The 23,390-nt window shown below is 52.8% G+C and overlaps 1 protein-coding gene across 1 annotated transcript in view; it reads right to left on the bottom strand.

The window, feature by feature from the left end:
• The window catches only part of MAP2K4 (mitogen-activated protein kinase kinase 4), an 89,805-nt gene that overhangs the window by 31,430 nt on the left and 34,985 nt on the right, over positions 1–23,390 (bottom strand). The window contains exons 3-4 of the mRNA XM_054393723.1: positions 10,305–10,479; positions 90–209 (exon numbers count right to left, since the gene is read on the bottom strand). Coding sequence (XP_054249698.1) covers positions 90–209; positions 10,305–10,479 — 295 coding nt within the window. The remainder of the gene's footprint in view (positions 1–89; positions 210–10,304; positions 10,480–23,390) is intronic.

The following is a 23,390-nucleotide window of genomic DNA, read 5'->3' as shown; positions in this document are numbered from 1 at the left end:
AAGAGAAATTCTCTCCTCCTCCAAAGGAGCCAAAGCAACCCCAAAGCAGGCCAAGGCTGAGTGTGTGGCAGCAGGTGTGTGGTGCCCACCTCTCTGAAGAGAGCTCCATAGAACTGAACGATGTAGGGGCAGTCGCTGCTCCGCATCACCACGTCCAGGTCCATCAGAAGCTGCTTCTGCTCCTTCTCATCCACTGTCGACCGAATTCTCTGAAAGAGGAAGAGTGGCAGAGGCTTTTAGCACTGACCTGCCAGTCACTGCAGCCTCACAAGCCCTGCTTCTGGGGCAAACAAGGGCAAAGCTCCAAGCCCCAGGCTGAGCAGGCAGCCCTTGAGGGTTGCGTGCTCAAAGAAGAAGCCCTAAAGCCATTTTCATTCAGACTTAGCAATTCCCCATTCCCCTCAGGAGCTTCCTGGGGAATTGCTAAGTCTGAATGAAAATGGCTTTTGAGCTGGAATGTCAGAGTGAAATTAAAGAGCAGAGATCCCATTGCACACTGCAGCAAGCCAACCCCAGTCGGGCTTTTCAGATTCCCACCACCAGATTCCCACCACCAAATTCTTCCCACACAGCTCTTGGCCATGCTGGATGGAGCTCAAGGGGGCTGCTGTGAAATGTAACCATTTCAAATTGCTAAAGACAAGCACAGAAGACCAAAAAAAAAAAAAAAAAAAAAAAAAAGGCTCCTTCCAGCATGGCTGACAGGGTGAGAAGGGAGCAGGCACATAAAGAAGGGAACACATTGCTGTGGTAATGCTGATGGTGGGCAACAGGCCCAGGAGCTCTTCTCATCAAGCTTTGCCCAATACTGGCCCAGGGAACATGAAGGCTACAGAAAAGAGGCTTTAGCCATGCATAGAACATCTCCACTGTGTGTATCTAAAGCTACCTATGGATGCACACATGATGCAAAACCTCTCCTCTGGGCTTGGAAGAACAGTGCAAGTTGGAACACAGAGAGCTGCCCACGTCCAAAGGTGAAGCTCATCAAATGAAGGATGGAGAAGACCATCCAGAGGTTTTTTTCATGTGATTTCACAGCCATTTTTCACCTCTTGTACTAACTAATGCAATCCCTGAAGCACAGGTGAGGAAATTGGGATCCTAAAGGTGTGACTCGTGGTGAAAAATCATTTTTAAAAAGGGGGAAGGGGAAAAAAAACAAAACAAAACAAAAAAGTAAAAAAAAAAGTACTTGGCAAGAAGTCCAAAGCAACTGAGGTAGCCTGGAGCCTCCTTGAGGAGAAAAAATCTCCTTGGCTATCCAAGAAAGAAAAATTACTCAAGGTTGTGGGAAAAATCTGCAAGACGCCAGAAGGACTCCAGCACCAGGGCTGGCCTGGGAGCAACTGCTGGTGGCATCCAGGACAAGCACAAGACCAAGGGTCTGAAGGTACCTTCCAGCTGGCCACTGACAGCACCTTCTGAGCAGCAGGGCATGGCTGTGTGCCTCAGCACTGCCCTCTGACAACCCACACCACGTCAGGATGGTTGATTTGCCTTACCTTTGGTGCATCCTGATACTGGGGGATTTCACCACTTGTTGTGTTCTAGCAGCTAAAGCTCAGCCCTAGGCCAGTAACTGGCATGTTCCCAGTGCCCTGTTCCCTCCCAGGGCACCCTAGAGCACTTGGGCCAAGAGGCAGGAGGCAGCACAGCCAGAGCTGGGCCACCCAGCCCCCGTGGTGCTGCCGTGCAGGTGCCCTTCTGTAGTCCCACAGAGAGCAAGGGTGGCTCAGAGGACTAGCAACCACCTCAGATGCTTCACCTCTAGGTCACTGGTTCAGGTCTGTTTCACAGAAGCTCAGACAGGTCACTGAGGAAAGCCTGAGCAGTTTGGTGATTCCTGTCTTGCCCCTACACCACACAAAGCTCCACAGCCCCCTCCTGAGACACCAGAGGCTGAGCAGAGCAAATGTCTCCTTCTCAGGCAACCCCAGCAGCACTGGGTGAACAATACCACTGCCCTGAGCTCCACAGAAGATGATGGATGCCAAAGGCACCATGGTGGGACCCAGGAGGAGTAGTTTAGTGTCTCACTGAGATGCTAGCCACAACTCTGGGAAGTTCACCTCTCTGGTGAGGAGAAACATCAAAAGAAGCTTTTCTCCATACTGTAACTCACATCTCCTTTCTGTGCCAGCTCTGTGTCTGTCTCCAAAAGGACTCTTTCCTGCTCATCTCAGGGTCCCCCCAGACCCCCACTGCATTCTTCTTTAATCCTCTCCCAGCCTTCCCTGCAGTGTGCTCCTCAAACTCCACAACCTCCCCTGAAAGCCTCTCCTCCTACTTCTGACATTTCCTTCCATCCTGTTTCTTCTCCAACTCTGGAAAGCATGTGAAAGACATCTTGTGTGGAGGAGGTGATTTGAACTGCACCCCAGAACAACACTGATCCCAAAGATTCCTCCTGTTCCCAAACGCTCTCCCCAGGGAGAAAGAGAAAGGGCAGGCAGAGGACGGACAGTGGCTGGCTATAGGGCAGAGCATCTGGGCAGACACAGGAGCCAAAGGACACTTGGAGAAGCCAGCATGGACTCCCCAAAAGCACTGCTTCAGGGAGTGAAGGCAATGACAGGATGCAAGACTGGGAGGTCTCACATGAGAGTGCTGGAGACTGGAGATGGGCAGATGGAAGAGGAGGCAAGACTCTGAGGAGCAGTGAGCAGCACAGTGCTGAGCTGGGGGCAGCCCAGGCTGGGACAGGGCCTTCGTGCAGCTGGGGTGCAGACCAGCAGTGCCACCTCAGCAGCTGAGGAACCAGTGCTGAGCAGCCAAGCAAGGAAGAGGCAGCAAAAGGTGACTGAGGTCAACAGCAGGCACTACCCAAGCAGGACATGAGGCACATCTGCTACCTAGCTGCAGGGTGGAGAGCAGGGCACTGCTGCAGCTGCCACAGACACACTCCCCACAGCCATGGGAGATGGCAGAGATGGAAGACACAAAGGGAGGCAAGAGCCTGAAGACAGCAGCTAAGACAGGGATGGACAAGTCTGGCTTAGCTTCAGGTCTCACAGCTCTGCTGCAGGTAGTCACTGAACAAGACACATAAGGGAAAAAACTTTCTGGTGCTAGAGGCTCATGGAAAGTCTCTTTTTAACAGTTCCTTGTTGGCCTCAAACTTTAACTGCATCAAATGCTGCAAGAGCAAACCCTCCAGCCCTTTTCATACAAACACAGCCCAGGACAAAAAACCCTCTGCTAGCAGGGCCAGCAACAACAGCAGGAGAAGTTGGGTGTGGATTGGAGCAGTCTCAAACCTAAAACCAGGGAGATGCCAGAAAGCAGAGGCAGAAGAGCCCTCAGCCAGCCCCAGAACACAGAGGGGAAGATGCAGTGGGCAGGGGCCAGTTAGAAAAGGAAAAGGAAAGGACAAAGCCCTTAACACCAACCTGCAGACCAAGCCTTTGAGCTGTGAGCCAGCCCCAGGGCTCCCAGGGCCTCAGCAGAGCTTGGCAGTGCCAGGTGAGGGCTGGGCACTCCCAGGGGCTGGCAGGGCCTGAGGACACCAAAACTCCACCAGAAGCAGGGTTTGCCCACTCACTGCTGAGGAGAAGAACATTGCCCTACCCATCCAAAACACATCTACTGCTGGCAGATGGTGCTCCACAGAGCACCACCACCAGCTTCCCAGCTCAGCCAGCAAGGTTCTGCCTGCTCTCACCAGCTCCTTCCAGCTCTTACTCATCCACTCCTCTCCCAGTGTCCTCCCAGCAGGGCTCAGAGCCCTGCTTTCCACAGCCCTCAGCCAGCCACCCAAAGGGATGAGGGAACAGAAAAATCCTGCTCAATAAACCCTAAGGAGACAACTTTAGGGCACCTAACTGTGTGAAGAGTGGAGATGAGGGTTTGCAGCTTGTGCAAAGCCCCCAGAAGTCATGTGGGGGATTGAAGGAGAGAGGAATGTGTCCCTTGGCTGAGGTGAATGCACTCACCCTGGGGGGCTTCTGTGGGCCGTCAGGCATCCAAGTAAGGATGGAGGAGGGATTATGAAGGAACAAAGAGAAGCTCAGGTTCTGCTCTCATAGCATGGATTGGGTTGGAAGGGATCTCCAAAGGTCATCTACTCCAAGCCCTCTGCAGTCAGCAGGGACATCAACAACCTGTCTGAGCTGTGAGACTGCCATCAGGAGAGCTTGTGAACACCAAAGGCAGGAACACCTGGTTGAAAGCTCCAGGTGAGGGAGTGAGTACTGACTGCAAGGCAAAGGGATGCCAAGGAACAAAAAAGGGCTCCACAGCCCCCTGGCTTCTCCAGAAAGAACAAGGATCTTCCATTGACATCTCCTGGACTTGACATCCTTTATTTACTAAGCAAAGCCTTGCAGCCTGGAGAAGCCTAAGCAGCTTCTCCAACTGCCCACCTGAACTTCAGCTTGCTTCTGGTTTGCTCAGAGAAGTTCAGAGCAGAAAGGGAAGACCACCTTAGTCTGTTCAGAAACACTGCCAGGCTGAGGAGAAAACAAGGACCCAGCAATGATACCTGGCAGGAACTGGAGACCTGAAGGGCCACTACTGCAGAGCAGGACTAAATCAGGCTGATCTCTGCTAGATGCTGGAAGACAGAGTAGATCCTGGGACAGAGCTGGAAGTCACTACATCTTCTGGGGTGGGGGAAGCCCAACCACAAGGCCTGTGGACCTTGCTGGGGAAATGCTCTCCCCCCAGCTGCCTTCTCCTCAGGCTGTAACTACTCCTGACAGCAAAATCAGTCCTTTCCAAAGAGGTGCAAGATGTTTGCACAGGGCCATGACAAGGAGCTTGAAGGTCAACCAAAGCACAAACCACTCAGCTCACTTCCTTGGGGTCTTCCTGAGGACTGAAAAGCAGCTGGCAGAGGTTGCTGACTCTGACCCCCCAGTGTTGGAGGTGCTCCCTGCAAGAAGGGCCAGGGGAGGCCATTAGGGTCCTTGTGGGTAGACAAGTGGGGCATGGAGGTCTCCTGCCAGCTGCCTGCTAGCTCAGGACATGACAGCTGTGCTTGGGCTGCTGACCCACCCCAGTGCCACCTACCAAGGGCTGGCTACTTTAAACATTCACTCATCTTGGGAATTCTTCACACAAGCAACTTTCCTGCCCTTTGAGGGGCCTTTGTTAAGTGTCCCTGCTAAGGAAACCCCCACCAGGGACCTCACACAGAATTTAAATGAGAAGGAAATGTCCTCCTCCAGCAGGGACCACATCCCCAGCTCCAGCTGGGGCTTTGCTTTCATTTCTGTATTTTTATACCAGTCTGCAAAAAAAAAAAAAAAAAAAAAAAGCAGCATGCTACAGATGCTGCACAGCACCTTCTTTGGGGCAACTATCACCTGAGGGAAACCTCAGGGCAGAAAGAAAGCTCCAGCTGCTGGCTGAGCTGCCCAAGAAAACCTTTTCACCCCCATAAAATACTCCACAGCTCTGGTCCTTGAGCTCATGGTACCCTGATGAAGCAAGACACACAATGTCCTGGAGCAGCTGGGACCAGAGCATGTGGTGATGCTGGAGGGTGAATCCAGAGGGCTTGGACTAATTGACCTTTGGAGGTCCCTTCCAACCCAAACCATGCTATGAGAGCAGAACCTGAGCTTCTCTTTGTACCTCCATCCTTACCTGGATGCCTGATAGCCCACAGGAGCCCCCCAGAGTGACACAGCAGTGCATTCATCACAGCCAAGGGACACATTCCTCTGGAGGGTGAATCCAGGGGGCTGGGTTAAACCCAACAATGCCAGCACAGGGGCAGGTGCTGAGAAGGAGCAGGAATCTCCAGAGAGCCAAGAAGCCCAGGAGACTGTCCTCAAGTCACTCCTGAACTGCCACAGACTGGGTAAAAAGAGAGTAAAGAGCAAACAAGAGATGGGAAGCAAAGTCAAAGGACACTGGGTAGAAGTGGGAGCTGGAGCAGGCAGCATCAGAGAGCTGCTGCTGCAGGGCAGTGCTGGCCAGGGCAGGGAACTGCTTCAAGCACAATGAGGAGCCCAGAAGCCAGATCTGCCCAGAGGTGAGGAGTTAACACACCAAATGGCCTTGCAGTTGTCAATCTGCAGAGACAGAGCTGGCACTGGACAAAACTGGACTGGTCTCTTGACCTCCAATGCCAATAAATGCTCAAGTCAATGAGCAGAGTTTTCTCAGGGAGAAGAAGACTGCTCTGCATCAGCTGACACTGCAAGCAGGGACTCAGCACCTCCTGCAAGATCTCAGAGAGGAAGGACCCCACGAATAAAGGATTGTCCTTTCCTAAGGTTTGGGAAGCAACACAGCATCTTCCAGGGGCAAAAACGGGAACTGTTGGACTGAACTCCTCTGAGCTGGATTCTTCTTTCCTTTATCCTCTTCCTCTCTTCCTGATGGCTCTAGGAAGAGGCTGTCCATGGCAGTAAGGGGAAGGGATGCAAAAGCATGGCTCAGATGCTCAGATCTGCCTGCAACCCAACCTGCTGCAGCCAGCAGCCTCACAAGGCTGAGGTCCTTGCTCCTGCAGCCCCTCCAGCCTGCTCCTGCTCAAGACATCTTTTTAAGTGGCTGTTCGTAGAGGTACAGAAAGACAGAGGCTGAAGGAGAGGGAGGAGCAGGACTGGGCAGAGGAGCTGATGGTGGAGCCTCTTCCCAGCAATGCTCCTCCAGCTGAAGCTCTGCTGCTGTGGTTGCACACCAGTGACACAACCAGGCTCAAGGTCCTCCTTTGTGCTGAGGCTGAAGCAGAGATGAAGCTTCTGACTCATGCAGGGCCTGGCAGCTCTGTCTGTATGAGCACTGAGACATCCTCCTGCAGGCTGCCAGATCACACTGCCAGGCTCCACACTGGCTGGTGAGGCCAAAATGCATCAAAAAAGGGTAAAAAATGGGAGAAGATGGTGCCTCTGCCTGCAGAGCTCAGCTTGCTTTGCTGACATTTGCTTCTCCTGCATGGTGAGAACTGGAGGCTGTGCTGGGGGTGCCTGGGGCTGCTCTGCCATCTGTACCATGTGGGGAGAGGACGGGCTGGGCTGAACCACACTTGAGAGGAACCACAGCCTGCTCCTTGTGTGAAGGGAAAAGCCAGAGGAAGGAGCTGGGAATGGGATCCTAGGGTAGGCTGTGGCAGGCCCATCTGCATGGGCTGAGCAGGATGAGTGCCCAGAGCATAGCAGGAGCTGCCAACAGCCAGAGGAAGACTCTGGCCACAAAGTGGGCAGAGAGAAAGAGCAGCACTCCACCTCGTGAGCCTGTAGAACAAGGAGGATTTCCATCTGTCCAAGGCAGTAGCTGCACTGCACCATCTGCAGGCAGGCTGGGGAGGGACTGCTCAGAAGGGCTGTGAGGATAGGACCAGGGGCAGTGGTTTGAAACTGGAGCAGGGCAGAGTTAGGTTGGACATCAGGAGGAAGTTCTGCACAGTGAGGGTGAGGAGACACTGGAACAGGTTGCTCAGGGAGGTGGTTGAGGTCCCATCCCTGGAGACATTCAAGGCCAAATCTGATGTGGCCCTGGGCAGCCTGCTCTAGTTGGAGGTGTCCCTGCTGCCTGCAGGGGGTTGGACAAGATGCCCTTGGAGGGTCTCTTCCAACCCAATGCAATCTGTGAAGCTGTGAAAAGGATCTGAGAAGTCACAAGGGATGCAGCTGGTCGTGGCAGCTTCAAACAGGGCTTTGTTCCTCCAGAAGCAGGGCACTCAGGTACCTGACTGTGCTGCAAATTCACAACAGTGGTAGTGAAAAAACTGGGTAGTGGTGGAGAAGGCTGAAGGAGTAGCTGGGGGAGGCCTCCATACCAATTTTCTCTGCATCTAATTAGCAGCTCCTGGAGCCATCCCTGTGTTTCACTCATCAGTACAGAACAGCCAACAGCGTTTGGCTTGCAGCCTCCATGAAGCTCTCTCCTACTGCTGAAGGTCTTGCAAGTGTGATTTGCCTGATGCACTGATGGTGCTCTTGAGGAAGCACAGGAGAGGGACAGCAGCACCACCAAATAACCACAGACACTGGAGAGCAACCCAGCTAGCTACAGGGCAGTGGTCCTGATGCCCACAGCACAGTGACACACCATGGAGCCTCAGGCAGGTGCCACTGAGATCACAGCCAAGGCCTCCAAACTCTACACTGACTCCTGGCTTCTCCAACCAGCCCCTGCCCTAAACCCGCTCAGTCTCCCCTCACAGAAAGTCATTATGCTGAAGGAGAAGCAAAGAAGAGAAGTTCCTGCCTGGAGAGCAAAGAGAGATGGTGGAGAGCAGCTGGTTTGCCTGAGTGCAGGTGGGGAGGTGGAGCAACAGCTCTGCAAGCTGCCAGGACATGACAGGCTTGAGGGAGACAGAAAGAGCAGGAGGTGGACAGCCCCAAACACAGGTGGTCCACAGGGCAGATGCAGGGGGACGAATGCACAACCTCAGCTGCCCAAAGCAACAGCAACCTGAGCAAGAAAAGACTGACTGAGTGGGCATGAATCAGTTGCCAGCCCAAGCTCAGTGCTGTCCTGAAACCTCCTCTGCAAACAGCGGCACCATGCAAGCTGTGGAATAGCTGCTGCTGCCCTGCAGACCTCACTCCCTCTGCCACCCCTTTGCTCAGCTCTGTGCTTGACAAGCAGAACAGTGTCCTGCCACTACTGCCCTTGCCCAGACCCTCCAACCTTCCTTCTGCAGGCCTTGCATGCCCAAGGCAAGGGGCTTCAGAGCAAAGAAGGTGGCACCACCCCAGCCCTGCACTTGGACCCCTCAGGTTGATTTGGTTAAAAGTGAGCCCCAAGGCCAGCACCCTGCTGAGGCTCAGACCACCTCTCCTCCCTTGGGAGCCAGCTGAAGGTGCTGTGCACCACCACCTCCACGGTGTGCTTTAAGAACACAACACTGGTGCCTCCTGCTGCCAGGTGGGAGCCATCCCTGCAGCACAGCCCCTTGGCACTGCCCAGAGCAGCCTGTGCTGCTCCATGGCCCCTGGGCAAACACAGCCTGGGACACCAGCAGATGTGGCCCCTCCTCAAGGAGCTCAGCTAAGGCAACAAAGTCCTCTTCTCAGAGCAGCTGTACCCATCCCAGAGCCTCCAGGCATGCCCTCCTCCTGCCATGGTCACCACTGTGATGACCATAACCACACTGGAGCTCCCCAGGTCACAGCCCCTGGCTTTGAGAGGCTGGAGGTGCTCAGGGTCATACCACTACAGCAGTGGGTTTCAGCCTGTCATCTGCAAACTCCAAGTTCCACCAAAGACAACCAAGAGAAAGAAGCCTTTAGCTATGGTCAGCTTCTAGCTGCACTGGAGGCTTTCAGGGGTTCACAAAAGCAGGTAGAAACACCAGTGGGGTGGTGATGCAAACCACCCAGAGCCCTGGGCAGTGATCCAGCACTGTAGGCAAGTCTGCTCACTGGCTGCTGGCTGCTCCAGCAACCTGACACACTAGAAAAGTTCTCTTCACAGCAGCTAGAACTGGGGCTGAGCCATGCCCACCTGGCACCTGAGACCAGCAGGAGCCAATGTTTCCTGAGCAGATCAGGAAGTACTCCAAAGAAGACAGAGTTGGAAAAGAAAGCAACAGATTCCTACACAGCTCACTTCTGCTCTTTGATGGGAGCCATGGGGGCACATCAACAAGTTCAGAGATTGATGTCATTGGCTACCAGCTGGCAGCAAGCAAAGAAAAGAACCAGAGACAGAGAGAGAGATTGGCTGCTGCCCAGAGATGCCCAGTGAGCAGCACAGCCATGGCAAGGGAAAGACTACTCTGGATCACCCAGATGGGAAATGAGGTTGCAGATTGTTTCTGGGTTTAAGGTGAGGTTTGGGTGGCCAAAGGTAGAAAAGGGTCAGTCTAAAATACTGCTGCTCTTTCCCCCTCCAGAGCATGGTAAGCACAAAGAGACATCATCCATCAGCAAGAGCAAAACACTCCCTACAACAGGTCCACTCCAGCCCCTCCAGGTGAGGCTACCCCACAGCACATACTTACATCAAGAGCAAACTGGCAGTCACTGCCTTATTTCCCAGAGACACCCAAGCTATTAGATGTCAGCCTGCACCTAGCACCAGCCTAGGCTGTGTCTGAACCAGTGACCCAGAGGTGAAAGGCCCATGGCCCATTAGCAGTCTCCAGAGGTGTATGATCCCCTCACAGCAGTGGGGTCCTGGTAGGCATTGTCAAAAGGGCACCAGCAAGCACCAGAGCTTCACAAACCACTCGACAGCACTCCCAGCAGAGCAGGTTTTTGTTCAGCAAACAGCAGCCTTTACACTGGAAATAAATAGAGAAGAGCAGTAGCTGGGTGCCAGATGGAAGAACATTGATTCTCCATCCTAGTTCATCCCTAGAGGACTCAAGTACAAAGGTAAGGATGGGCATCACCTACTTTAACTGCCATAATTTGCCCACTTGGTTTGTGGACCATTTTGTTGACAGAACCATAAGCTCCTCGTCCAATCTCTCCAAGGTCTTTCAAGTCCTCTGCTGTAAAATCCCAATGTTGCTCAGGGGAAATCTTCAATTTTCCTGATGATTCAATGCTGTGTGTTCTCAGTCTCTCTCTGTCAAAAATATTGGGAAGCAATTTTTCCACATTTTTAAATATTGTCTGCAAATGTCTTTTTTTTTTTTCTTTTTTTTTTTTTTTTCTCCCAGCACTTGATTGAAAACATTAGAAGAGAGGAGTTCACAAAGGCTACAGCAACACTCTGACTCCACCAAGGGGTTGTGGTTGGGGTGGGTGGGGGGGTTGCAAGGGGTGAGGGGAAAATGTTCCATTGAAAAACGACATACACCTGGCCCACAGCTTCCAGTCAGGAGCTCCTGCAGCTGTGGGGTGAAATTCAGCAGAGTCATTCTAAGCACTCAGCTCTTCCTGCTGTGCACAAAACACCTCAGGCTTCCAGCAGGAGCTGGGAACATGCAGAACCCAGAGCCTGAAGGACACTCCCCAGAGCCCCATCTCCCCAAAGCTTCTGCTGCTCTACACCACTAGGCCCCCCCACAGCTGCCTGCCTTCCAGGGGGGGTTCTGCACAACACAGGTGTGAAGCACAGGGGATGTGGAAGGAGTTTGCCCCTCCTGGAAAACTGCAATTTATCTAGAGCTGGGCATGGTGTTAGGGAACCATTCAGTGAACTCAAAACCAAATCAAGAGCCAATCACACAAAAAAAGAAGGTCAAATGCTCGTTACAAATTAACCCAGACCATGCCTTCCCCAGTGTGCCTTCAGCAAACACCTCACTTAATGCTCTCAGGCAAGCATTGCTCCTATTGAAGCTACCAGGACTGGTCCAGGTAAAGAGCAGCCCAATGCCCAGAATTTGTAAGAGAGAAGAGCTGAGAGGCTGTTTGAAGAAGAGGTGAGAGACTATTTGAAGAGGTGAGAGATTGTTTGAAGATGTAAGAGGCTGTTTGAAGGCTGCTGCAGCAATGCTGTCACTGAATTAGCAGCAAATGAAGAAGTACTTGCACCACTTCTCACCTCCAAGTGCCAGGCAAAGGTTCAGTTTCTCACTAATGAGCTGGTTCACACTTTTTGGGTCACAGAGAAAGCCTGAGGTTTCTCTCCCTCACTTCCAAGCAGTGTTAACAGCACTGAAGACACTCCCCACTGACCTCACCCAGGGACTTCTGACCACCTGGTGTACCAGGAAGGTTCTGTCAAAGTCATCCCTTGGCCTCTGATCACTTCTCCAGGGCATCTGATCAAGGCACCATGCGCTTGTCTGGCCCAAGGAGCAGAGCACACATGCAGCCTTTGACCAGATGCATGAAACTGATCAAGTTTCTCAGCCAGAAGGATCAAGAGCTCATGGCTGATCCCACACTGATCAATGCAACCAGCAGCTGCAGACACTACCCAGCTGGAAGCAGTGGTGGCCCCAGCCATGACCCTACTGGGTCCATGTGGAACACAGGTCTTGAAGGGCAGTGAGGACAAGTCCAAACCTCAATTGGCTGGAGCATGTCAAATGGCTTCATCTGCTGCACTTCAGCTTCTCTGCAGCTTTGGTTTAGGACTTCCAGCAGCTCCATGTCCTGAACCCTTTACCCAACGGCTCCTCTCACTACTTGCATGCTGTGCTTGCCCTGGGCTTTCCTTGCTGTCTAACCTGCCTGGCTTGAGATTTCCAATCTGGCACTCCCTGCAGTGTCCCTCCAGTGCCCTTTGGAACACTGCAGGAAACCTACTGGTGGTGCTCTGACACAGTAGGGTGAGAGGGACGCAGCAGCAAGGTGGAGCAGCAGTGGCACCCCTCTGGGAGCTCTGTTTACAGATCCCAGTGCATAATAAACCACTGCACAGAGGGGGGGATCTCTCTGTGGCATTTGCTTACTAAAAAGCAAGGAATGAAAACGAGGCAGCAAAATGATATTAAAAATAATAGTAATAAAAAAAAACAGAGAGAATAAAAGAAAAGAACAAAATGAAAGGAAATGAAACATGACCTCCAACCTTGCCAGCTGTCTTTGTTGGAAGCTGCATGAATCAGTCACTACCTAACTGCTCCTACCATAAAAATAGTTCCCCTTTTGAAAGCAAGAGGGAGGTGAGAAGCATCGTGCTGAGGAGCCATCGGCAAAGAGGCCTTTCCTGCATGCCCCCTGCCAGCTGCGGGGCAGGAAGAAGCACAGCCACTGAGAGCTAAACCTTCAGAAGGGCAGGGGAGAAAAGGCAGAGAGGTGTTACCAGGAGGGTGAAATGAGAGCTCTGATTTTCTGAGCAAACCTTTTCCATCTCCTGTTCCCAAACACTTCAAACTGGAGTCCTCCTGGAGCTAACAAATCTAACCACTGAGCTGGTTTACGCAAAGCAAGCAAGCAGCCCACCTGCACCCTTCCCCCTGCTGCTCTCCTGCCCAGAGGCCTGCAGCAGAAGAGAAGCCACCCTGCAGTCATCACCTCCTGCTCACACAAGAAGCCTCTTTCTCCCCAGCTGGAGGGTGAAAGCAAGGCTGTGCCATTGTCTCTGCAGCTGCAGGAGGGGTGGTTGGAGCAGCCAGGGGGGAGATGTGAGCTTGGGGCCAGCCCTGTGCAGTATTCTGGTGAGGAGCTGCAGGGGCTGGGACGGAGATGAAGCTTCCCCATCTGCTGACAGCGCCTCGTGTTGGGCTTGGCTTCACTTCCATCATGATGGATGATGGATGATGGATGATGGATGTGGATTGCTTTCTAGTGCAATCACAGCTCCTGCTTAGCTCCCTTCAAATCCCCAGGGAAATGGTCAAACAAGCAAACCATAGGTTTGACAGAGCCAGACACTTCCAGCTGCTTTGTCCCATGCCAGCCATGCAGTTTTCCTTGAAGCAGCACAGGCTACTGCTCCAGGCAGGAACTGGGGCATCATCATGGCTTTGACCATCAAAGCCCTACACTTTGTAGCAGTTATTTTTTAGTGTAAATTAACATCCCAAGGGATCTCCATGCCAATAAGGCAGCTAAAAACAAAAAAAAAAAAAAAAAAGGCAAATGTAGAAGGCAGACTCTCTGCTTTGATAAAAACTGGGAATTTGCTGATGCAGAACTGAGTGAAGCAATGAGAACAAATTAATCATCAATGCAGCACATCTCCCACTAGACTTGCACTGCTGCAGATAGAGGAGGACACAAACCCAGAGGGCAGACATGCCCCCAGAACACAAACCAGCCTGTCTCAGCCTGGGCCACAACTCCTGCAGAGCAGAAAAGGGAAAGCCCCAGAGAACAGCAAAGGTGAGAAGCAGCTAAAGCCCAGTCCCTGCTTCTGCACCAGCCTGATGCCAGTCCCTGTGTTCACTGCTCACCAGAGCCTGCACAGATGGCAGCAGACATGTGCCTCCTCCTCCCACTTCGTGCCCAAGCTCTGCAATCCACCTCTCCCTCAAGCTGGGAACATTGGCCAGAACTGGGCCAAGAGCTCAGGATGTCCACGATGGACTTGGGGGGCTTGATGTATGTTTGAAAATCACAATAATTCACTAGAGGGCTAGAGACTCCTCAAACAGTTAAAAGTAGTATTCTCAAGGCACCTTAGGGACTATAGCTCCTGATGGCTTGCCCAGGACTCGAGCTTCCAGCTCCCTGCCTGCCTTGGAGCGGTTTTCAAAGCAGAACTAAAGATGGCAGAGCTCAGGAGAGGCTGAGATTCCTGTGCTTGAAAGGCACCAGTGTAGGGTTCTGCCTGCAGATGGTTACTATGCTTGTCACAGCACTGATTCCAGGGATTAGGAGCACCAAGTAAGACAACAACTCCTGCAAACAGTTGCCCTTTGTCAGAACTGAAGCTGTCTGTGGGTCCGGCTTGGCAGGAGGCAGGCGGCCGGCTGGCGCCAGGCACCGAGGCCGGGCCAAGGACAGGGTCACGCCATGGGGACAGCAGGGTGCTCGCTGCCAGCCTGCCCAGCTAGACTCTCCCAGCAAGCTCTGCCACAGCTGGAGGCTCACACAACCCCCTGGGGAGACTGCAGGAGCTCTGGACAGGCTGTGTTGGTTTCCCCCCACCCTGGGGTTAGTGCTGTAGGGATGCCAGGACTCGGTGAAACAAACATTTGCTTGGTGTCAGAAAGAAGGACCCTGGGCAGAAGAAAGGGACAAGGAGGTGGATTTTTAAAGCAAAACTGAAAGTTACCAGACATGAAAGCAAGGCCAGAAAGATTATGTAGATGGCACCTATCTCCTCTTTGGTTTGCTTTTAAGAGTTCTTAGGGAGCCCCAAAGTTGAGGTGTTTGGCATTACAGCTGGCAGGAGCAAATCTGCAGAGTCAAAGAGAGCTAAGCAAAGCAGCTGTGCTTCACAAGCCTCTGCCCAGGCATGGATTCTTCTCAGGAGCTTCAATGAGAGGCTTCCATTTACACTCTGGTTAATGAGAACATTCTCTACTCCTCCTCAAGGTGGGTAAAGAAAGCTGCTCACACGGTGGGACTGCAGACGCTGATTTGTGGTCAATCAGCCAAGGGAATGGCAAAACTTAAATCCTAATAAACCACCACACCCCTGCACACTGCAGGGGTTTAGTACCATTGTGCACTCTTTGTAACCTCAAACACAGCTCCTGACACACTTCTACCAAGTCTTCCAAAAGCCAGGAGAGGTTGCATTGTTCCTATCTCAATGTCTGTGTGCCTTAAGAAGCAGCTCTCAGCCCCTATGAGCTTACCCTAACAAAACAACCACCCTGGTTTCTATTTCACTGGACAGAGTCTCCAAAAGAAATGCTCCAACTATTTTCTAGAGGGCTGAAAAACATTGGTGCTTTCTCAAAGCTCTGGGATTCTCCTGAGAAGAAATTTCTGCTTCCAGTAAGCTGGTGGGCAGAACCAGACTGGCTTTGCTGTGACCCATGCAATCTGTCCTGAGCTTTGGCTGTCTCTACTAAGAGATTCCCAGAGGTGAAGAAGGATGTAGAGAACAGGTCAAAGGAAGGCTGTGAGTTAGTTCTGCATCTGTCAGATGCTCAGACTGAAAGCAAACACACACTCACTCCCTCTTGTCCTGACCTGGTGGCAGAGGTTCTCCCTAGCACTGCTCCTCCACAGCATGAAAATATGAATGAAGTGTGGGAGACTGCACAGTCCCTTCCTTCCACAGCCCCCTCCTCCCACAGCCCCTTCCCTTCCTTCCACAGCCCCTTCATCCCACAGCCCAGCACAGTCTCAAGGCTGCAAAGTATCCCTGACTTCCCTGGGCTTTGGCTGAGGCTTTTACTGTGCCAGTACTTTGTATACAGCTCCCCAAGGAAGCCACTGAGTGAGGATGGATTTGGATTAACCCTGCCCTTGACACAGAGGAAACCTCTCAGCTGGCCGTGGTGAAGCCTGTCCTGAGTATAACTGACTCAAATTCATCTTGATTTGGGCATGAGCCAGGCTGCAGCACATTCACTGAACCCACCAGAGCTGGGCATTCAAAGCCTACACTGCACTCCAGCATTTCACAGAAGCACCAAATGGGTTGGGTTGGAAGGGACCTTCCAGACCATCCAGTTCCAAACCCCTGCCATGGCCAGGGACACCTGCCATCAGCCCAGCTTGCTCAAGGCCTCATCCAGCCTGGACTTCAACACCTCCAGGGAGGGGACAGCCACAGCCTCCCTGGGCAACCTGTGCCAGTGACTCCCTACCTTCAGAAGACACTGGAAACATCTGAGCTAATGAACTGAAAGAACCCCTCTGGGAATGCTGTAACATTGCATCTCCTCAGCCTGGGCAGCTACCTGAGAAGGGACACAGGAACACATCCCTAAGAACCAACAGCAGAACCCAATCCATGCCTGAAGGCTGCAGAAGCAGCACACACTGCCCACCCTCTGACCCCACTGCTGAGCCAAACTCCACTCCTTGAAGAATTGCCATTTTTGTGGGGATGGAAGCATTTGCCAATGGCTAACAGAGGGTTGAGCTTACTGGAGCCTGCTGGGCAGTTTCTGGGTGAGGTCCACTTCTCTCCTTTGGAAACTGAAAGGGACAACGTGATTAGCACACAAGGTTGCTACACTTCAGGTGTCACTTCAGCCAGGAGAGGTAAAACAAGGTGCTGTCAGCATGTGGCACAACAGTAGAGAACACAATCCTCAGCTCCTCAGCCCTTACCACAGCTCTTCAGCCAGGGAGTTCTCTGCCAAACGTCCCCTAAGCAACCTTCCCTCCCTGGGAGCAAGGCAGAGGCTGATGGTTTGCAGGGCACTCTGACACATGAAATCATAAGCAATGCTGTCTTAAAGCAAGGGCAATTCTCATTTCCAATCCTCTTGCTATGATTAGAAACATGAATAATCCCAGCCAGCTCCCCAGCCCCACACCTGCAGCCCAGTGCCAGCTGCTCCCTGCAGGCAGAGACCCTCCCTGCTCTGCTTGTCTCTGGGGCTCCAAAGCAGAACTTCACAAAGCAATTTAACTGTTTTCTTTATTTATTTTTTTTTTAAACACAAAATCTAGCTTCTATCCTGAATCCACCCATCTAGGACTGGTGGTCTCTGCCAGGTGGGCTTCTCACTCCTCTTACCCCCTGTCCCCGTGAATAAATGTGCATGACTCCAACATCTGTGTCCTTTCTTATTGCCCCCAGAGCCCCACGACGGCAGACAAACAAAGGGGAGTGACCACTCCACATTGGGACACTTCTCTAAGAATAAAAATCACCTTCTGGATCTCTGAGATTCTCAAGGTTTAGAAATGTCCTTTCCCAATCTGAGGACCCAATATCTCAGAAGGGTTTGGGGAGTTCTGCCAAGACAAGCTCCTGCTACGCACTCTGTGGAGGACACAGTGAAACAAGCACTCAGGTCCTTGTCCAAAGGAGCAGTGCAGCTGTCTACAAAGGGTCAGCAATGAGAACTGAGGGTTCTGCTCAGCTCCTTGCTGGGAACACTTGAGAGAGGCAGATAATGAACACTGCAGGGTTTTTGTTTCACTGACTCCAACAAGCCTCCCTTCTGAGCTCTGTGCAGCAGAACATTCCAGCCCTGGGCCTGAAAGTTAAAAGCTCTCCAACTTCTCCTGTGGGATTTATTGTCTGTTTGGGGTAAGGATAAAACTGGGGGCTGCCTCACAGCCTGAAATAATCTGAAATTCAGTGCCAGTAATGGACCTGGCAGTATCTTTCTTTCTATGGCAGACAAGGACAGATGGGAGATGAAGTCACCCAACAGCAAGGCAGAGGCTGCTGCTCCAGAGTGATGCAGCTCTCAGGTGTGGTGACCAGGAGAGCAAGCAGAGCAATGGTGTCCTGCATTTTTGAAGTGCCCCTTGTCTAAGCAGTAAGATTCCAAGAGCCTGCTGCAGGCCCCCCTGCTCCATGGTCCAGCAGCATGGTGAGATTTTGAGGGTCGGTCTGCTCCGAGACAGCTGCAGGGGACATGGCTTTCTCTGCTGACTCTCGGGAGCCACCAGGAGATTTTCTGGAAGCTCTGTAAAGCTGCTCACAGAGAATGAAGGATGCTCTGAGGAATTAGGCCAATAGTCCCAGAGAATCACCTTTCCCATCTCCACTGGTACAAAATACCCACCTAGAAGATCAGAGACAAACCAAACCCCAGCAACCACCTTCGTGCTGCAGTAGCAAGAGACAGCTGCAACAATCTCTTTCAACTGCCCCACACCTGTCTCTGCAAAGGCATCAGGTTGGCCATGAAGGACCAACTGCTCATCCAGATTTCCACCAGTGTACTTCTCCACAGAGAGAATTACAGCAGGCTCCAAGAGAAGATCATTCAGGGTTACCATAATCCACTGCAGGCTGGCTTGGACACTCTCCTGGGGTCTCCCAGAATCCTGGGACCTTCACCATGGGAGGTGACAACCCCCACATGACTCTCACAATGTAGTTTTCACCACCACAACATACCACAAACCTCATCAATCTGAATCCTTTCAGAGGTCAGGTCCTTAAACAAGCAGAATGTCAACACCAGTTCAGCCCTGGGGTCCACCTCCCACCCTCCATCACACCCACCCAACCCACCACAGTGTCCTTGCCACCATCAGTTTGTGTTCTCCTGGGGTCACTCCAGATGCCCTCAAGGGATGAAAAAAGAAGTTGTTGATGATGACCTGTGGGGTTGGAGCACTCTCCAAACCTCTCTTCTTTTTATTCTCCATTTCTCGATGTGTGCAGAAGACAAAAGGGATGATTGGTTCCTTCAGCCTGAACCCACAAGGCAGAAGAGTTGTCTCACTTCTCTGCAGCCGGGGCATAATGCAAGGTAATTCCCCCTGAGGTGGTGAGTAACATCTGAGGAGCTGGAGGATGCACTCCTGTGCTGGTGTGATCACAGGTTCACCCCTCCAGCCAGTGAGGGCAGCTCCTTACTGGGGTTCCCTGCAGGCATGTGGTTTGCAAGGTCCACATCTGGAAACACAGGGCTGGGCTCCAATCCAACTCAAAGGAGAGATGTGAGCAGTGCTAGTCCATACACAAAATCCCTTCTGACACTTATGAATGTCTCATAGCCAGGGAAAAAGTAAATGCCTGTGCCTGACCATCTGAGAGGGACTGGGGTCCAGCAGTGAGAGCCCCTTGGGGTCAGAACCCAGCAGCCCCTCTGGACAGCAGAGCAGGGACCACTCCTGCACACAGGCCCCAGTGTGTAAGCCATGGCCTCCTCTGGTACTTGTCAATAATTAACAACATATTTACCAAACCCATGGGCAGAGACCAAACCCAGGTGTGCACACACACAGGTCAGAGATGTGACACACAATCATCTGCTCCAGCCTTTCCTCTCAAAACACCACAGGGTCTCCATACTAAGCCAGCAGTTAAGTATTTGCCCAAGGAGGGAAGGTCCCTTCCAGCCCCTGCCATTCTGGGATTCCATGGAGCTCTGAGCTCTCTTCAGCCTCAGGACTCCATCCTGTGATGTTGATCCAAGAGTTGGAGCATCCCTAGGGGACAGGCTGGGAGAGTTGGAGCTGCTCAGCCTGGAGAAGACAAGGCTCCAGGGAGACCTTAGAGCAGCTTTCCAGTACCTGAAGGGGCTCCAGGAAAGCTGGGGAGGGACATGTGACAAAGACATGGAGTGACAGGATGAGGGACAATGGCTTCAAACTTTAAGAAGCTGGATTGAGATTAGACATGAAGAAGAAATTCCTCCCCCTGGCAAAGGAAGAGGTTGTCCAGAGAAGCTGTGGAGGCATCAATCCTAGAAGTGTTTAAAGCCAGGCTGGATGAGGCCTTGAGCAACCTGGGCAACTTGGGCTGGTGGGAGGTGTCCCTGGCCATGGCAGGGGGTTGGAACTGGATGAGCTTTCAGGTCTCTTCCAACAGCAATCATTCTGATAGATTCTGTGTTCCAGGACACTGGTCACTGAGGCACACAGGGTGGGACACCTCATGGCCCTGCTGGCCTTGGATCAATCCTCAGCTCAGAAAGCCACATTGATGTGTGTAGAAGAAAAGAAGCTAAAGCAGAAAGGCCAAGAGGGAAGTCCATGCTCTCAGATGTTAAAGATGAGCATCTCCTACTCTCTGAACACATTTTCCCTGCTAGCAGCACTGTCTGATAGACCTCAGAGCATCCTCACCAAGTGGTGAGCTCAAACATGGGGGTGTCCAACCTCCCCTCTCAGCAGGACAGCAGCAATGTGCACAGCTCAACAGATCCCTGGGGCATGGGCACACAGGTGGCACACAGGTAGCACAGGGTGCTGGTGATCAAAAAAGCTCAAGTGCCAAAGACTGGCTGGAAGGAGGGAGAGACCCTGGCAACTCCCAGTTCCCAGCTGGAATTCTGAACCTCACCTGTGCTCCCAAGAAGCTCCTGTTGAACACAGAGAAGCAGCCCAGGTGAGGCTGAGATGTGGCAGGGCACAGTGCCTTCTCTAGAAAGCATGGCACAGGAGTTCCAGAGTGGCCTCAGACCTGAGCAGACACAACAGCACAGCACAGAGAGCAGCCCTGAAGTACTCTGAGAACACACCAGGATTCCAACAGGGCTGGAGCTGTGCTCTGCCACCTCCTAATCCTCCAGAGAAGATTTGGGCATTTTGGTGTCCTGAACGCTTTTAAAATCCCCACACACCAAGATTTACAACCAGTTTGCATCCAAGCATGTACAACCCTGCTGCCCATGCTGGGGGATGGCAGAAATCAAGAGCAAAGGAGAGCAAATGCAGCTTTGTCACCAGCACAGCACGGAGGGAGCAGAGGAGCTGATGCTGACTCGGAGGCTGTCTGACCTACTTTCACTTCTCTGCAGTATGACATCTTCGTGGGAATTACTCAGCCATGCCAGCACCAGATGTGTCCCTCCTGATGTGTGCAGAGGGCTGTGGCTCAGGAGTCCCCAGGGTCTGCTGGATGCTGCAGCCACAGCCCTGCAGCTCAAGCTCCAGACCCAGAGCTGCCTCCCAACCACTGGGGCACAGGCAGCAGAATGAATTCAAACCACCCTGGAAGCCTTCACAGTCTGCTCTCACACAAAAGCAGCACCATGCCCCCATCTTCAGTCCCAGCAGAAGGCCTGGAGAAAATCCCAGTTCTCCCATGGGCAGCACAGGAGATGCTTCTCCAATTGCCTTCCTGGGCAGACCACACAAAGTGTTCTGAAGGGTTGACCTCACACTCAGGTTTATAAACCTGGGCTCTGCCAAGCCAAGCTGGCTAAGCAACACAGTCACCTCCTGGCTCTCTTCTAGGCTCTGGAGTGTGACAGCAACTCCAAAGCAGGAGCTTGGTCCTGAGCAGGCTTGCAGGCACTTGGCTTTTGCATGAGCAGGGATGGAGTCAGGGTGCTGCTGCCCCTTGTGTTTCAGGGAAGGCTGTGGTCAGGCAGAGATGACCCACAGAGCCATGCCACCAGCTACAGGGCAGGCAGCACAGCCCCCTGAGGGCCAGGGGAGTCTACAGGACACTTCTGCCCAAGGAGGCACTGCCCAGCCTTGCTCATCTGTGCAGCAGCCTCTCTCTGCCCCAACACACAGCAGTTCTGATGGCAAATGAAGCTTCAGTCTGATCATTAACACTTCCATCTCATTGCTCTACCTGAGCATGTTCCAACATCCATGGAACCAGAAAACTTCACCTCCCTCCCCACCAGCAACTCATCAGGAAAAGCACAGCAGTCAACTCAAACCTGCTGCTGTCTCCTCAGACACCACCTTGGAGGAGGAAACCCACGGACAGCAGCACTGAAACACCTTCACAGGCAACACCTGATGGCAGCTCTGCCTCCATCCCACCTGCCCTCACCCAATGTGTTGGTGGAAACAGATCTGAGGGGCAGCATGAGCCCAGAGGCAGGACATGCTGCACACCTTGGTGTGCCTCAGACACCTGTGCCAGGGCTCCCACTGACTGCAGCCCCACGGGAGCAGGGGCCTCCAGATAACCTCCACAGCCACCACAGGCTCCTCCTCCACTCCCACCACCCAGGCTGCTGTCCCTGTCTGGGTAAGGCAGGCCAGCTCTTGGTGCTCTGGAAGGTAACTGCCACTGTCACCAACTTCTTACAGCCTCCCAGCCTTCAGCTGCTCTTCCCCAGGGGACTGTCACACACCACAGCCTGAGGGTGGGGGCTGCAAGGACAAGCCCATGGCTGTGTGCTCCTGACTGCCCCAGCCATGGCACAGCTCACCCACAGCTCACACAGTGCCCCCACAGGCTGCCAGGAGATGCCTCCTGGGCTCTCTACCCTGGCACAAGCTTCTGGCCTGACCCCTTCCAAATGACAGCACCCCCCAGCTCCCCACCTGCACATCATGGAATGCAGTGCTTGGTGCAACCATTGAGGTTTGCACAGCTAAATTACTTGGCAGGTGTGAAGCACTCAGAACCCAGGGCAGGCAAGTCAGTCCAGAACATGGGGTTGTGCTTGATTCACAGCCCCAAGGGCACCCAAAGGTTCTCAGAAGTTCTGAGGATCCCAAGTCCCAGCAATGTGGCAGGAAGCCAGGTGCTCAGCACCTTTGAAAATCAATGTGAGTTAGCTTCATGGAGATATACAAGCTCCAAAGTTTGGTCCCAGGCATGGAAGACCTAAACTCAGAATCAGAGAGATGAGATACCAAAACTCTTGCAGAAAGAACAGTCCTGCAAGGGCAGTGATGCTCCAAGGGTCATGGAAGTTGCTAGGGAAACCTATTTTGGAAGCAGCAGATACAAAAAGTTCCTCAGCAGAGCAAGATGAGTACCAGCCTGGAAGAACTAAGTCATGAAGATCAGTGGCCAAAGGAACTTGTAAACTGCTGGGAGAAACAGGAAGGTTAAATCCAAGACAAAACTCCTGCACTTGTGAAGGAAGCTCCTGACCAACAGGAGTAAGGAACATTGCTGTGGCACAGGAGGTGAGGTCTGCACTGCAGGTGCAAGGCTGCTTGCCACTGACTCCTTCAAACATCTGAAGGTATTTGCTGGGTCCTTGGAGGTATCCATGGCATAGAACCACACAACTGTTGAGACTGGAAGAGACCTTTGAGATCCTCCAGTCCAGCCCCACATCCAGAGCTCACAAAGCCACCACTACTGCTGAGCCACTGCCACTGCACCACAGCCCTCAGCACCACAGCCACACAGCTTGGAAACCCCTCCAGGGATGGGGACTCCACCACCTCCCTGGGCAGCCTGGGACACTGCCTGAGAACCCTTGCTGGGAAGGAATTGTTCCTCAGATCCAGCCTGAACCTCCCCTGGCACAACTTGAGGCCATTTCCTCTTGTCCTGTTACTTGGTGTGTGTGAGAAGAGCCCAACCCCCACCTGGCTCCAGCCTCCTCTCAGGAGCTGTAGAGAGCAATGAGGTCTCCCTCAGCCTCCTCTTCTCCACACCAAACACCCCCAGCTCGCTCAGCTGCTCCTCCCCAGCCCTGTTCTCCAGACCCTTCCCCAGCTCTGTTGCCCTTCTCTGGATCTGCTCCAGCTCCTCAATGTCCTTCTGGAGTGAGAGGCCCAAAACTGAATCCAGGATTTGAGGGGAGGTCTCACCAGTGCCCAGTCCAGAGGGACAATCCCTGCCCTGGTCCTGCTGGCCACACTATTCCTCATGCAGATCAGGCT

The sequence above is a fragment of the Indicator indicator genome, chromosome 29, assembly GCF_027791375.1.
Source record: "Indicator indicator isolate 239-I01 chromosome 29, UM_Iind_1.1, whole genome shotgun sequence".
In the NCBI taxonomy this organism is placed as follows: domain Eukaryota; kingdom Metazoa; phylum Chordata; class Aves; order Piciformes; family Indicatoridae; genus Indicator; species Indicator indicator.
Note: the sequence above shows the minus strand (reverse complement) of the source record. Positions and strands in the feature narration are given on the sequence as shown.